Below are 17,266 nucleotides of genomic sequence, written 5' to 3' on the forward strand. Positions count from 1 at the left end.
GATTTTGCAATATATCCAAAATACAATAGATATTAGATTGGTTTTTTTAACAGGAAGATAATTAGGGTGTGGTTGGATATTGTGATTCAAACTATACTGGTGATCTAGACAAACGACAGTCAACAATTGGTTATGTGTTTACTCTTGTAAAGGTATTAGTTAGTTAGAAGTCTGCTATACAGTCAACAGTTGATTTGTCTTCTACAGAAGTAGAGTACATGATAATCATAAAAGTTGTAAAAAGGACAATTTGGCTTCAAAGGTTGCTTGGTGAACTGGAAATTAAATAGAAGTATGTCAAAGTACTATTCAGTTAGCAAAGAATCAAGTTTATTATGCAAGGACAAAGCACACTGATGTCTGGAATCATTTTGTATGAGAGATTCTAGAAGAGATGGAGTAAAGATCCAGAAAGTTTCAACCACTGAAAATCCTATCGCTATGTTGACAAAGGTTGTGCCTGCAGTCAAGCTCCAACTATGTTTGGACTTGATTAATGTTAAAATTTAAATGTTGAAATTTGAAGACACTATCAAATGTTGTTTTGTAAGGAGATTGAAAATGTGAAAATTTGTTAAGGTGGAGATTTGTTGAAATAGCACAATGCTAAATCTAAAACATACAAGATTGTGGAGAGTTTGTAATACTATAAATAGAGATGATTTTTCCACCTTTGAATCATCCCAAAATTTTCCATTTTCCTTCATAAGGCAATTTTACTCTCTTCCTATTTGTAATTTTTCACTTGCACTTTTGTAGTCAAATATATTTGGTAGTGTCTGAAGGCGTAGGCGTAATTTGCAGAACCTCATTAAATTTATGGTGTTCTTTATTGTTTTATTTATCTTTCAATATTTTGTAAGGTACAATGGTAGTGATATATTGTGCTATGAAATTACATTGTAAGGAGATTCTATCTAGGAGGTTAGGTTTTAAGCGGGATTGTTTGTGACCTATCCACTCTTTCTTGGGAATTTAACCTTGTGACGTTTTCTAGTACAATAATTTATGCTCTTTTACCCTATTCACACAACAGTTATATCAATAATTATTTTAGTGATTTGTGGCAATTAAATCAAATCAACACAACTTTTAGTATATAAAATTGCACAAAATTAAAATTCATGTATAATATTGGACATTAAAGCAAAGTTCATATATAGTTTTGTACTTTATCCCCTTATGATATAATATTTTTTAAATATGTTTTAGTCGAATGAAATTTTAGGTAACAAAATACTATTAAGGTCTAACTTGACCAAAAAAGTCTAGATCTTAATGTGAGAATAATTGTCAAGTTTAGAGGCTAACTTAAAAAAAATTATATTCCAACGTAAAAACAATTACCAAATTTCGAGCCCAAAAAGTATATTAAACCTTTTATTAAAACATAAAAAAAAACATTACAAACAATATAAGTATAACTCAAAGCATCATATAATAACAAAACAAAATAACAATATAAAGCCGAGCAAAAAAAAATACACGAAATGACTAATATAAATTTCATTCAATATAAATCCATTTGAAATACATCTACACCTCTGTGCGTACAAGTTTGTTATTACTTCACGTATATACACCAATTGAAAGGGGAATATCAACTATATTGGCATCTTGGATGAAATTGTAAAAAGCTCTCAAAAACCTATTTTTTGCATTAACTTTAATTTGGTGTATATAATTTTGAGCTGAATATGGATCAGAATTGATAGATTTGTAATATCTTTTAAAGTGTGTACAACGATAATGATTAGATTAAATTTAAAATTTTATTAAAATAATTACATCAAATTAAAATTTACATAGGCTGCACATAAAAAAAATTAAATATAAATTTAAGATTTTGTTTTGTGGTAATCAAAGCCACAAAGTCGAAAGATTTAGAATTGTACAAGTTTGGAATGGTAGGTGTAATGAATTGAAGAGAGAAATAAATGTGGGAAACAGGCACAGATGCGAAAGATTTGAGCAAGAATGAGTACGTAATATATTAATCAGTGACAACGTACGTAGAACCGGTCTTATGGAAGCTCCATCTTTAAGCGTTAGAAAAGATGCATGGACTGAAGAAGAAGACATTCTTCTTAAGAAATGTATTGAGAAATACGGTGAAGGGACATGGCATCGTGTACCTTTCAGAGCAGGTAAACAATATATATATATATTTGTTGAGGGGAGGTTTCAAACCCTCAATGGAAGAGATTGTCCCCATGTTAAGGTTCACGAAGTTTAGAGAATATTTTAATTGATGGAGATATAATCTGTAAGCTTATAGAAGAGGTATTAGTATTATATATAATATTAATTATGCATATTACATTTACAGGAGTTTAAATAACCAATCAAAGCTTGTAAGTCATATCTTTATTTAATCGAAGAATTTTCTCCAACTTTGTGAACTTTTTTAAGTTTTTCTTAGAGTACAAACGACAAAACACTAACACGGAATTAATACTTTTCGTTGAGTATCTAAGGGACTCCTCTCAATAATTTTTTTTTTTCTGTTGTTAAAGTTTAATTGATTTTCATGATGATAAGCTAGAAAAGAGTTGAAGTGCAGGCTTGAACCGTTGCCGGAAAAGCTGTAGACTGAGGTGGCTGAACTATCTGAAGCCTGACATCAAGAGAGGAGCTTTTGCAGATGATGAAGTTGACCTAATGATTCGCCTGCATAACGTTCTTGGCAATAGGTAAATAAATGATGATCGTGTAATAAATATATATGAATAATTATTTGGTACGTTAATATTAAAATTTGTCGAATCTATCCAGTATTAAATTTAGGGTTTTTATACATTGATACAAACGGGATTTTTGCTTTCTTATGCGGAATATTATATTTAGGTTTCAACATTTATAATTTAGTTTCTATTGTAACTTTATAATTTTATAGTTTATAATTTAGTTTTTATGTTTTCTAGTGAGTTTTTTTATAGAAAATTTCATTTACTCGTAACTTCAAATCTTTATATTTTTTAAAAATACATTCAAGTATATTCGATCTTACACCAGTTTTATTATTATAATGATGATTGTGTAAATTAAACCAAATTTGTTTAATGTGAATCACTATCAATTACTTTGAATTATCTTTCAAAAGCTTAATATTTCCAAATTTGTAAGCATGGCCACCACTTAGCATTACTTTGATACATCAATTTTATAATTCCTTTTTCAAAGCTTTTAAGCATGGCCGACACTTTAAACGACACATAAAAATTATTTTTATTATTTTTATTATTTTATAATTAGAAGGTTAATACTCGTAATAATATATTTATATTAAACAATCATACACTCCACTCAAAAGAAACTTAAATTGAATTCTATGAATAGATATTTCTTAACCATTAAATTAATCACATAAGTTTAACAAAATTAAACAACAACAATATACTACTAAACTACTAATTGCAGAAATAATGATATCGTTTTTAAAAAATAATGAAGTGCACTTTTATAGAAAATAGATGAAAAGAGGGAAAAAGAAATAAAATGACCTTTGACTTACCAAAATATATGTGATCATAATGATATGTTTTGTATTTAAATAAAAATATTTTTCCAATAATGATAAGATAAATTTTGATACCCAAATGAATTGATATCACCAATTAATTCAGTTCTCAATTTAATTAAAATATTAATTTTTAAAAAAATAACGAATATTACCGTGAGTTTCTTTTCTTTAATTTTATATTTATATAAATCGAGAAACACACACATTTTTAATTTTGCTTCATGAGTTTTTTTTTTTTAAATTGAATCAAAAATTCAATCAGAAATTATTTTATGATAATTTCCTACAACATCATTCATATCATCTTTGTTTTCCCATGTCATATATATAGAATTAGACTAAACCTTCAAATCGTCACCTGCCTTTTTGTTTTTATTCTCTCTTGTAAACAATTTATCAAAATAAAATTTAAAAAAGTCAGTTTGTATTTTACAATAAAAAATTGGTGGTCCACCATGACTGAGATCTTGTCTCTATTTCTAAATGTACTTTTGTGTTTTTTTTTTTTGGACGGACAAATATATTAAGCTGCTATCATATCCTCTTCTTCTTCTTCTTCTTCTTTTAATTTACTCTTATCTTTCATTCAATTATTTTTCATGATCTGTAAATCTAGGTTTTGGGTTTAGTAGATTTCATCTTTTGCTCATTTTACTCATTTTTATTTCATATGAAAATTTTCATCTCTTTTTAATATTTAATTTTCCTATTTCGGTTTATGTGAATTTAATGGATTTTTACTTTCAAGTTTAGATTTCATTCACTCTATAGTTTATTTGTATGCTAGTTAGTGAGTGGTGCAAGAAGAAAAATTGAAATTGTATTTTTAAAGTGATGTAATGAGATATGAGAATAGTGATAGCAATAATTTGGACTAAACGATTAAGGTTCAACAAAAGAAAAGTTATAATCATAATTTCACCTAAATTAATTATATTACTCTTATTTTTATCATAAATTTTACGGGTAAAATGGATATGAATTTAGTTGAGTAATGATTATATTTTTTTATATAAATATATTTTTTCCACTCTCCAATTTAATCACCTCGAGGAACAGATGGTCACTTATTGCTGGTAGACTACCTGGACGAACAGCAAACGATGTGAAAAACTATTGGAACACCTACTTACGGAAGAAAATGGTAAAACCTTCACCAAAACTCAACATCGAAGTCATCAAACCTCGACCACTAAACTTATCGGTTCCCTTAGACAAAAACAACAACAACAATAACAATGATTCCGACCACGCAGCAGTATCAACACCAGCAAGCAATAGTTTGGTATCATCTGACAGCGGCAACAATAGTAGTTATGATTTTTCTAATGATAATAACGAGATTATGTGGTGGAAAAATATGTTGATGAATGAGGACGAGCCACAAGGTTTTGGCAATAATATCAATCACAGTGCATCAGGAGACCAGTTTATCAATGAAGCATTAGGGGATGTGAGAACTCAAGTGGTTGAGGAAGACAATTATGGTACTGTGGATGAGCTTTTTATTGATTTTGACCTTTGGAATATGCTCAACCCATAGCCAGAAATATTATCTAGTATAAATTATTGCTTCACACTATAATATATATAATCATTCTTGTCTTTGATGTTATTTGTTGTAAGTGACGATGAAAATGGTTTGTATGTCATAATCTAGCAATAGGATTAAACGTACCAAAAAAATTTCATAAATGAGATTAAAGACAGTCGCATTTTTTTTTTCAGATTTTATTTTATTTTTCTTTATATCATGAGATAGTGATTGTTGAAGGGTGAAGTTACCGGTTGAACCTCAAGAGTTCTGTTTGAAATTCATAAAGGTTTGCTGATTTTGTTTGTTGTCTACATTTCCAATGAAAGTAAGAATTATAAAACCCCTTTTCTTCGTTTACTTCATTCTCTCTCTACTCTCTCACGGCCATCGAACCTGTGACGTGTAGCCTTCGGTTACTACGAATCAAGTAAACCAAACCATCATTATAAAACCCGTATCTCGGTTGCCAAAAGTGAATCGAAAGTTCAATGGATAGACGGAGTGGGGTCGCATTGTTTTGACGAACCGGTTTCTGAGGAAGATGTTTGGTCGCATGTTGGGAGAGGTAGGGAGGGAGACATGCATTGATTAGTTTCAAAAGATGCATTCAATGAAAAGCATTGCGATGCGGTGATTGGTAGTGAGGATAGGAGTTCGTCAACTAATAAACTTGCTTTTGGGGTTGATGGATTGGTTACGTATAATTCTTCTAAAGTTAAAATGATTGTATTGATTATGGGAAAAAGTGGGGTTATGTTGTCAAAGTAAATGAAGTGGATGAAAGGAATTTGTTTTTGGACTTATCTAATAATGGCAGACGCGAATTTGAAGGTGGTAGGCAGGGGTCTTTGTTGTTTTAATAATGAATTTTTTTTAATTCAATCCTTCTATAAATAAAAAAATTATAAATTAATATATAGTGAAGTTACACTTTGACCCATAAAAAATTCATTTTGGTCCTCTTATAAATAAATAAATTATATATTAATATAATAAAGTTACATTTTAGCCCCTAAAAAAAAAAAAAAGAAATTATGTTTAGTCCTTCAAAAATGATGAAATTATAAATTAATATATAATAAACTTATATTTTGATTTAAGGAAAAACTATAATTAAATTTCAACCCGTGCTAAAAGAATTTCTGAATTCGCCTTTAAAGAGTGAGGAAGTTCTAGCCAAAGATTTCACCCCTTGTAATAAGGATAAGATAATCAATTAGGCAGAGTGTAAAGGTCGACTAAAAAAGGATTTGAACAATACCAAAACTTAAAAAAAAAAAAAAAAAGAGTGAAATCTCTTTTTGAGATCGAGGAATGTAAATTAACAAATCTTGAAATCAAAAGAAAAGGGAAAGGTAGGAAATGTAAGAATAAATTTCCTAAACCTAAATCAATTGGGGGAAATTTGCTAACAAGTCCTTACCTGACTCCGACTTCCATATTAGAAAAAAAATTTTGTAATGTCGATGTCGTAACCATTTTTTTGAAAAATGGGAATCGACTTGAATTTTAAAAAACGAAAATGAAAAATTGGGAGTCGCCACCAATCTTTTTGATGAGGTGTGATCGGATCACCTTAAATTAATCATTTTAATAAAAGTCAAGATTTACTAAAACGATAATTTTTGGTCTACGAAAAATTAGGAAACAAGTTCGGGAGTCGGTTACGCACGAGGAAGGATTAACACCCTCGATACGCCCAAAATTGGTACCTAGTTAATTAATTAGTGTCTTAATTGTCGAAAATTGAGAACTTGAAAGACCTTGAAATACAATCCCTCTTCTGTAAAATAAACATTAAAATGTTATAGACATTCTCGTCTCGAGGCAACGATACATCATATCCAGTGAGTTAGGATACGGCATCTCGAACTTTTGAGAATGAGCTTGCCTTTTATTTAAAATCGATGTATTTTACCTTCTTTTAAAAGGATATTCGGTTAGTTAGGGTGAACGAGGAAAATCGAAACCCAGTAAGTAAGGGCACGTTTTCTCGAACTTCCGAATACCGAACATTGCCTTTATTTGTAAAAGATCTTATTTCGAGGTATCAAAATGTCATACACGGTAAGTTAGGGCACCACACCTCGAAGCTCCGAAAATAAGCATTTTTTAGACTTGTATCGTGATTTAAAAGAATATTCCGTTTATTTAGGTTGAATGAGACAAATCGAGACCCAGTAAGTTAGGACACGATTGTCTCGAATTACTAAATACGGAATATTTACTTTTATGAGAAAATTATTAATGTTTTGAGTAAAATCGTGATTTATAGTAGACATAAGAGCAAATGAATAATAACATAATGACGGGTGCGATAGTGTCAAAAGCAATAATATGAACAGTTGTAAAAGATGATATAATGACGAGGCTAAACAAATGTAAATAAACATGTGAGGAAAATGAAGTAATTGAATACGCAAGCAAATAAATAGATAAATGTAAAAAAATGGCAAAATAAAATGACAATGATAACGACAGTAGTATATACATATATGTATTAAGGTACATACATAATAATAGAAGTAATAAGAAATATATGAGAAAAGTATATATATACATAATAATAATACAATATTTAAAATGCATATGCATAGCGTATATATAAAAACGTATATCGTAATATAATAAAATATATAGTATATATACATGTTAGTAATAATAATAATGATGAAAGTAATAATGCAATAGTGACGACAATGAAAGATATAATAACGATAGTAACAATACAAAGCTAATGATAATACTAAAAACATTACATAAACATATATTGAAAATAGATATACATATAACTAATAATACGAAGCGATATATGCATACCATATATAAAGGCATATACGATACATATATATTAGAAATGGTAATAATGTAAAAAACAATTATTAATAATATTATATAAATATATATATATAAATAAATACCTAATAATATTAAAGGCATATACGTAATATATACATAGTATACAAAACAAAACATACACGTAATATATTAAAATATATACATAGTATTAAAAAGGAGGAATATACATATATATATACCTATGTATAAAAAATATAGACAAAATATAATATTAACATACATATGCGTTAATAAGAATAATAATATTGAAACTATTAATAATACTTTATAACATATATATATATATATATATATATATAATAAAATGATAATAATGAACTATTAATAAAATACAACAATAATAAAATATGATATTATAAATAATATTAAAATTAAATTAGAATAATGAGGAAAAGTAAAAAAAGGATGAAATTGAATCAACAGTGGAATTTTGAGGCGAATTTAAAATAAATGAAGGAAAAAGGGGATTAATTTGAACACGCAAGCAACCAGGAGGGACCAAAGGAGTAAATATCCCGATCTACTAAAACGGCGCCGTTCGCAAAGGTACCAAATTGAAAACGAAGTAAATTTTAGGGCCAAATTAAAATTAAATAAGACTCCATTGTGAAGCCTTGGAAAAGCGGAAGGACTAAGGGCGCAAATAACCCCTCAGTCCAAAAACAAGCGACCCTGGGCATAGGTGGGTCGGGTCCTCAAGTCACTGCTTGAAACGGCGTCGTTTCTGCGTTTTAAAATGGTCAGGCAAAATAGTGCGTTTTGCCGGCCTATATAAGCCATTTATTCTATTTTTTTCATTTCCCCTCTCCCCTTTAAAAAAAAACTCAAATCCTCTCTCACTCTTGGTCTGTCAGCCTAGAAGCCGGTGAGGAGCAGGCCGATCGCCGCCGTGCCGGCCACCGTACACGGTGGCCGAAAATCGCTCCGAGGTAAAATTTTTCTCCTTTTTTTTTCTAAAATATATTTATAATATGTATGTGTATATAGGTAAATAGGCTAAAAAAAGAAAGGAATTAACGATGATAATCACCTTCGGCTATTGGATTTTGACTCTCTGTTGGGACTGTTTTTTTGCTTTTGATATTGCTGGGATTTCTGTTTTTTGCTTCTGTATTTAAAACCAAAATGTTATTCTTATTTCACTAATGCCGAATGTTACAAATGGTAATGGATTAAGCTTTTTATAGGCGTTTTTTCTACAATTTGCTTCTTGCTTTCTGTCTTGTCTCGTTAATGCATTGCAGGTGCTTGTGGAGGTGGACTTGATGGGGCGATGCTGCAGCAAAGACGGTGGATGGGATGGGGAGCATGTGCTGAACGGCTAGGGTTTTAGGTTTTCCTTTATTTTTCTTTAATGTATTGGGCTAGGTTATTTGGGTTTTAGGCTTAGTGGGTTCAGTGGGCATTTAGTGGGCTTGGGTTTTGGGCCCAAAATTGGGTTTGTACAGCTGCCCCTCTTTGCTTGTTGTCGTGTAACGAGAACAGAGCAAAGACTTAAGAAAGACCAATTTTGCCTGGTCTCACTGTGTCTGGACTTGTTTAGCGCACCTTTTCTCCAGGTAGCTTTATTTCAATCTTGTTGCTTCGCTTCGCTTCACTGCTCTACGGCAACTTCAAGAAGGTAAGGTTTGTTTTGATCTGCTCCAATGTAACTCTATGGAGATAAGACACGTGACTTTAATCAATTCCATTGAAACTTCAAGGAGATCTGCTGTGGCTTCGATTAATCCACTGAAACTTCAAGGAGATCTACTGTAGCTTTGATCAATTCCACTGAAACTTCAAGGAGATCTGCTATGGTTTTTAACTGCTCCAACGCCATTTCAGGGAGAAGATATTTGATTTTCAACCTGTTACCCTACTGCTTAAGGGGTTAAGGCTTGTCATCATTGATCTGTTCCCTCTTGCTAGGGGTTTAGATCGTAAACTCAACTGTTACCCTACCGCTTAGGGGTTTAAGGTTTGAAAATTTGGCTTGTTACCCTATTGCTTAGGGCAATAATATCTATAAACTTCAGCTTGTTACCCTACTGCTTAGTGGGTTAAAGCTTGGTGGTTTGAATCTGCTTCACTGCATTCGAGGAGGCAAAATTCGATGTATTTGATTTGCTCCACTACAACTTCAAGGAGGCAAGATCTATGATTTTCAGCCTATTACCCTACTGCTTAGGGGGTTAAGGCCCATCTGTTTCCCTACTGCTTAGAGTGATAAGATCTGCTAATTCGGCTTGTTACCCTACTGCTTAGGGGGTTAAAGCCCTTTGAATTCAATCTGTTACCCTACTGCTTAGGGGTTTAAGGTCTGTACATTTAGTCTGCTCCACTGCGACTTCAAGGAGATGGGACTTGTAACTTCAGTCTGCTCCACTGCACTTCAGGAAGATGGGACTTGTAACTTCAGTCTGCTCCACTGCACTTCAGGGAGATAAGGCTAGTGACTTCAATCTGCTTCACTGAGGCTTCAGGAAGACAGGATTCGCTGGGTTTGATCTGTTTCACTGCAACTTCAGGGAGACGAGATTTGTAATTTTCAGCCTATTACCCTACTGCTTAGGGGGTTAAGGTCTGTGAATTCACTGATTCTAGAAACATGACCTGTAGAATCAGTTCTATGTATTTATGCTTATGCCAACGAATTAAGATGCTATGATCAAAATGAATCAAATGCTCCTAATTAGATGCGTTATGAATAATCTATGAATGTATAGGTGTAACATGTTGCGAGCGAGAATCCCTTTTAATGTTTAGGTTGCCATTGCTTTTTGTTCATCAAGGTTCTTTCACTAAAATGGTACCCTGTCTTCTTGTTCAGCTCAAATTTTGAACAGAAAACCCGAAGAGGTAGTCTCAATTTAAACTCTTTCTTCTCATATGCTTCCAATCTTTGAGTTTGGTTAGTTCTAAATAATAGTCCTGTTTTAGTTTCCTATACTATTTAGAAACTTTCAGAGCAATATGCAGAACTCTTTTTGTGAAAATGGCTTTTAGTCCATTAATCATCATTTCAATGCAAAATGCTTAAAAAAGATCATAGTAATGATGGAATTGAAATTTATCAGAAACAAAATTTGAAGGGAATAGATTCATCACGGTCAACAAACATTGCTGGAATACAAAATGAATAAGAAGGGAATAGGTGCCCCAGATATCGCAACGTGAGCTTCTCTGTACTGGTTTCTTGAGCCTTTTTGCCCAATATGTGTTTAAGGGATCTAGAGTACTCTTGTAGATGCCCCAAAATGTAACATCTCTCTTCCTTGTTAATTTTAGGTATCATAAGACTATCGCATGCCCCACCTTTAATCAAAATTTGAATCGCCCTTTACGGGTTTTCAATTCAAAACCCCTTTGGTCTCAAGGTGCTCTTTGTGAGTTTTCACCCTGGCCTCTTCCCCCCCCCCTTTTTTTTAGGCGAAGTATTTCTTAACTGAGTCCGAATTCATGGGATTGGGTAAGGTCTTGCCATCCATTTCAGCCAATATCAATGCTCCTCCAGAAAAGACTTTCTTTACCACATAAGGTCCTTCCCAATTAGGCATCCATTTTCCTCTGAAATCTTTTTTTATGGGCAGGATCTTTTTCAATATTAGGTCTCCCTCGTGGAATTCTCTGGGATGAACATTTTTGTTGTAAGCTCGCATCATTCGCTTTTGGTACATCTGACCATGACGGATAGCCCTTAGCCTCTTTTCTTCAATCAAATTCAACTATCATATTGGGACTGGATCCATTCTATTTCATCTAACTTTACTTCTGACAAAACTCTGAGGGAAGGAATTTCGACCTCGATAGGTAAAACTGCCTCAATTCCATAGACCAATGAGAAAGGCGTTGCCCCAGTAGAAGTCCTGACAGACGTTCGATAAGCATAGAGGGCGAATGGCAACTTCTCATGCCAGTCTTTATAAGTTTCAGTCATTTTCCCCACGATCTTCTTAATGTTTTTATTAGCTGCCTCAACTGCACCGTTCATTTTTGGGCGATACGGCGACAAGTTGTGGTGTCTGATCTTGAACTGACTGCAGACTTCTGCTATCATGCTATTGTTCAAATTCAATGCGTTGTCAGATATGATCCTTTCCGGCATTCCATATCGACAAATGATTTCCTTTTTTAGGAACTTGCTAACTGCCGATTTTGTAACATTGGCATATGAAGCGGCTTCCACCCATTTGGTGAAATAATCGATGACTACAAAGATGAAACGATGCCCATTTGAAGCTTTTGGTGAAATTAGCCCAATCACATCCATACCCCACATCGTGAAAGGCCATGGCGAAGTCATAACATGCAGAGGTGAGGGAGGTACATTAATCTTGTCTCCATAGATTTGGCACTTATGACATCTTTTAGCGTAGTTAATACAGTCTCCTTCCATGGTGGACCAATAATATCGAAACCTCATAATTTGCCTGGCCATTGTAAACCCATTAGCATGTGTCCCACAGACGCCCTCATGGACTTCCTCTAAGATTTTCTTAGCCTCTATAGCATCTACACATCTCAACAGTATTTGATCTTTCCTTCTTTTGTATAGGATTTCCCCATCTAAGACATAGTCATGGGCCAGTCTTCTCAACGTTCTTTTGTCATTCTCAGTAGCTTGATCGGAGTACTCACGATTCTTCACATATCGCAGGATATCGTGGTACCAAGGGTGATCATCAATTTCTCCTTCTTCTTCGAGGTTGTAACAATAAGTCGGAGCTTCATAAATGCTCATTTGGATTGGTTTCACATCCTCTGGTTGGTTCACCTTAATCATAGAAGCTAAAGTTGCTAGGGCGTCAGCCATCTAATTTTCTTCTCGTGGGAGGTAGTAGAAGACAATATCATCAAACTCTTTGATTAACTCAAGGATCAACCTCTGGTAATTGATCAATTTGGGGTCTCTTGTCTCCCATTCACCTTTGAGTTGATAAATTACTAGGGCAGAATCTCCATATACCTCTAACACCTTGATTTTACGTTCTATGGCTATACGTATTCCCATGATGCATGCTTCGTATTCTGCCATATTGTTCGTGCAGTCAAAATCTAATTTACTAGTGAAGGGATAATGATCTCCGTTCGGGTATACCAGGACTGCCCCGATTCCATTGCCCACGGCATTTGATGCTCCGTCAAAGTTTAGCTTCCAAGGATGACCTTCTTGAGGGTCTTCTTCAGTGGTTGCTATGTACATTAGATCTTCATTTGGAAAGTCAAAATTTAGAGGCTCGTAGTCCTCTAAGGCTCTGCTGGCTAGGAAATCTGCTATCGCACTCCTCTTTACAGCCTTCTGGTTCATATAGACTATATCGAATTCAGAAAGTAGAATTTGCCATCGGGCCATCCTCTCGTTCAAAGCAGTCGACTCCATCAAGTACTTCAGAGGGTCCATTTTAGAGATTAGCCAAGTTATGTGATACAACATGTATTGTCTCAGTTTTCAGGTTGTCCAGATTAAGGCACAACACAACTTTTCAATGAACGAGTATCTCGTCTCGCACTCAGTGAACTTTTTACTGAGGTAATATATCGCCCTTTCTTTCCTTCCCGATTCATCGTGTTGGCCAAGCACGCATCCCATAAAATTTTCAAATGCCGTCAAATACAGTATCAGTGGTTTATCTGAACTAGGTGGTGTCAACACTAGGGCATTAGACAAATATTGCTTAACTTTGTCAAAGGTCTTCTAGCATTCCTCATCCCAAACACCAGGGTTGTGTTTCTTAAGGAGACGAAATATGGGGTTACATTTCTCGGTTAGTTGTGAAATAAACCAAGCGATGTAATTTAATCTTCCTAAGAATCCCCGAACTTCCTTTTGAGTACGCAGTGGAGGTAACTCTTGTATGGCTTTGACTTTATCTGAGTCAATCTCAATCCCTTTTTCACTGACTACGAATCCAAGTAGTTTTCCAGACCTGGCCCCGAAGGTACACTTTGCTGGATTGAGTTTCAGCTGGAATTTCCTCAACCTAAAAAATAATTTCCTCAAGACTTGCACATGCTCTTCTTCAGTTTGAGATTTGGCGATCATGTCGTCGACATAGACTTCAATTTCTTTATGCATCATATCATGGAATAGGGTTACCATAGCTCTCTGATATGTTGCTCCCGCATTTTTCAATCCGAACGGCATCACCTTATAGCAAAAGGTTCCCCACATAGTCACGAATGTGGTTTTATTCATGTCTTCAAGATGCATCTTGATCTGATTATACCCCGAGAAACCATCCATGAAGGAGAAGAGTGAGTAGCCTGCCGTGTTATCCACTAAAGTGTCAATATGATGCAACGGGAAATTATCTTTCGGGCTGGCTTTGTTTAAGTCTCTGTAGTCTACACACATCCGTACCTTTCCATCTTTTTTAGGGACGGGGACGATGTTGGCTACCCATTCCGAGAACTTAACTACTTGTAAGAAGCCTGCTTCAAATTGTTTCTTGACCTCCTCTTTTATTTTCAACAAAACATCGGGCCGCATCCTTCAAAGCTTTTGCTAAACTGGTTTGCATTTTTCTTTGATGGAGAGCTTGTGTACCACAATGTCAGTACTTAGCCCAGGCATATCTTGATATGACCATGCGAAGACATCCTTGAACTCTTGGAGTAACTCAATAAGGTCCCGCTTTGTCTTTGTGGTAATGCAAGCTCCGATCTTTACTTATTTCCTTTCTAGTTCATCTCCCAAAGTTCACGATTTCTATGGTCTCTTTGTGGGGTAGAATTTGTTTCTCCTCGTGTTCCACCATCCTTAACAAATCAGGGGATAAGTTACAGTCTCCGTCATCCTCAAAGTCCTGAGATCCTTCTAGACACATATCCTGCTCAAAAGGAGACTCTGAATGAGTAGCAACGTCACTCACATCATTGATATCTGGAGACCTGTTGTAGGTGCGAAGGAAGATACAAAGAACAAGAGAATCTAAGAACAAAGATATGTATGGTATGATCATGAATGAAATAATAAAAGAATATTTGCATGGAATAAGTTAAAAGGATGTATTTTATTGAAATAACAATTTCGAACATAAGCCCATTTCACAAAAGGACACTTCTTACTCCTAGGCCTAGAGCAATAAGTGTGTTTTGGACATTACTCTGAGTTAGTTCTAAAGACTACAGAAATCTCTTCTACAGTCCAATTATTCAGAACGCTTCCCGGCTCATAGGGGCGAATGCCCGACAAGTTCTCTACCCCAGCTCCTTCTTCATATGTGGCGTTGATGTCCAAACTCTCCATCATTCCTTCCAAGATTTCCTTTCCCGACATCTTCCACTCGGAGTGAATGACCCCTCCAGACACAAAAGTCTTCGATATATGGGGGAAAATCATTGTTTCCCATTCGATTTCTCCCCTGTTCAATCGCGCTTTCCTTCTTTCTTGTTTCTTCTCAAGTTCCTTCTTTCTTTGTTTCATGTCCGGCTTAAACCCTAACCCAAAACGGTCTTATTTGTCCTTCATCATTGGTACATTAATCCTTCCCTGGAGGTATCTCCCAAGTCCTCTTCCGGGTAGAGCCCCTTTTCCAATAGTTAGCCGTAGTCCCATTCTTGTAGTCTCAGATAACTTGAGTATTGGAATCTTATTTCCTTCGGTGATAAACGTCGCATTCACAAACTCCAAAGATCAAAAAGAGCACTCGATTGCTTCATCATTTGCCTCAAGATATGGGGCGTCACTGGTTATTGTCGCGATAATGTCCTCTTCAGCATTGATCGTTACTAACCGACCTTCAGTCACTAATTTCAACTTTTGGTGGAGCGATGAAGGGACTGCCCCTGCCGAGTGTATCCATGGTCTCCCCAATAGGCAATTATACGAAGGTTTAATGTCCATGACCAAGAAATCTACCTTATACGTGCTCGGCCCGATTAAGAGGGGTACTTCAATTCTCCCCATTACGTTCCTTTCCGTGCCATCAAATGCTCTCACTACACTTTGGCATGTCTTCATATGGGAACTATCCATTGGCAACCTATTCAGCGTAGATAGGGGTAGGACATTCAGCGCAGACCCATTATCGATCAATACCCCCGGTAATGTGTACCCTTTACAGCGAGTCGTGATGTGCAAAGCTTTAGTTAATCTTCGGCCCCTTGGCGGTACCTCATCGTCATTGAAGAATATGAAGTTGTCAACACTTATATTGTTAACTAAGTGGTCCAGTTTGTTTACAGAAATATCATTAGAAACATAAGTTTCATTCAGCACCTTCATCAATGCGCTGCGATGAGTTTCAGAGGTTAAAAGTAAGGCCAGTACCGATATACGTGCTGGCTATTTGTGCAACTGTTCTACGACACTATATTCGCTGTGCTTTAGAAATTTTAAGAATTCCTTGGCTTCTTTGTTAGTCACTGATTCATTAATAGTTGGTTCAGGCCCCGCCGGCTTCTCTTTCTTTTGCTCAATTGCTAATGATTTTTCTTTAACCTGTTCAACTTTTGTACTTGGGGTATAATGTCTTCCACTGCGCGTATAAAAACCCTCGTCTTGAACTTCCTTTGATGCATTAATCGGGGTCTCCTCTCCCGAGAATGTCACATTGCAGTTATAGTTCCACGGTACCCTTTTATTATCCTTGTAAGGGAAAGCAACGGGCTTATAGATCACGACCTTTGGCGCAACTTGTGCCCCGGCTTCATTCATTCTCAGACGTGATATGATAACCACTGGGTGGCTGGCTTTGTAAACACCCTTCATCGATCCTTTTTCGGAGGCACACACATCTGTTTCTTCCGAGCTCCCGACATATTTGAAGAATTCCTGCTCTTTATTATCCATCAATCCTTGTAATAAAGCCCTGAATTCGCTGCATTTCTGAATCTTGTGATCCTCTTGATCATGGAACTCGCAATAATTCTCCGCTTCTCGAGGTCTGACCCCTGAATTCTGTACTATCAAACCTCTTTCCACCATTTTCTTCCAAACTTCCTCCAATGGGGTATTCACTTCTGCAATACTCATCTTAATTTCTTTCCCCGAACTCTCAATTATCGCATTTATTCCCTTATCCCCATGGTTAGGTAATGGGTTCTCTGTATTGGATGCATCATCAAATTTCACAATCCCCATGTTGATGAGTCTTTCAACCAATTTCTTGAAAGTGGTGCAGTTTTCTATCGAGTGTCCTGTGGCTCCCGCATGGTATTCGCATTGGGCATTTGCGTCATACCATTTGGGGTTTGGAGGTTGCATTGGCTTCAGATAGAAGGGAGACACGACATGTGCATCAAATAAACTCTGGTATAACTCCTTGTACGTCATTGGAATGGACGTAAATTGAAGTTTCTCCCTATTTTATTTTGTGTTAGGCTCTGGTCTGGGTAGGCCCTACTGTCCAGTAGTTGTCGAC

At 35.1% G+C, this 17,266-nt stretch overlaps 1 protein-coding gene across 1 annotated transcript; it reads left to right on the forward strand.

Annotated features, from left to right (window-relative positions):
* The first annotated feature begins 2,026 nt into the window (after positions 1 to 2,026).
* Positions 2,027 to 5,066, forward strand: LOC108488129 (transcription factor MYB1-like). Its single transcript, XM_017792434.1, has 3 exons — positions 2,027 to 2,147; positions 2,564 to 2,693; positions 4,583 to 5,066. Exons 1-3 carry the CDS (start codon positions 2,027 to 2,029, stop codon positions 5,064 to 5,066), a joined length of 735 nt encoding a protein of 244 aa, XP_017647923.1.
* Positions 5,067 to 17,266: the final 12,200 nt, after the last annotated feature.

This window comes from Gossypium arboreum, chromosome 7 (genome assembly GCF_025698485.1).
Source record: "Gossypium arboreum isolate Shixiya-1 chromosome 7, ASM2569848v2, whole genome shotgun sequence".
Classification (NCBI taxonomy): Eukaryota; Viridiplantae; Streptophyta; class Magnoliopsida; order Malvales; family Malvaceae; genus Gossypium; species Gossypium arboreum.

Bases quoted from the DNA above. Each gene is read 5' to 3' on its own strand.
- LOC108488129 (XM_017792434.1), top strand. From the start codon at position 2,027: ATGGAAGCTCCATCTTTAAGCGTTAGAAAAGATGCATGGACTGAAGAA. The intron at 2,148-2,563 runs GTAAACAATATA...GTTGAAGTGCAG, and splicing joins TCGTGTACCTTTCAGAGCAG to GCTTGAACCGTTGCCGGAAA. The intron at 2,694-4,582 runs GTAAATAAATGA...CTCGAGGAACAG, and splicing joins CATAACGTTCTTGGCAATAG to ATGGTCACTTATTGCTGGTA.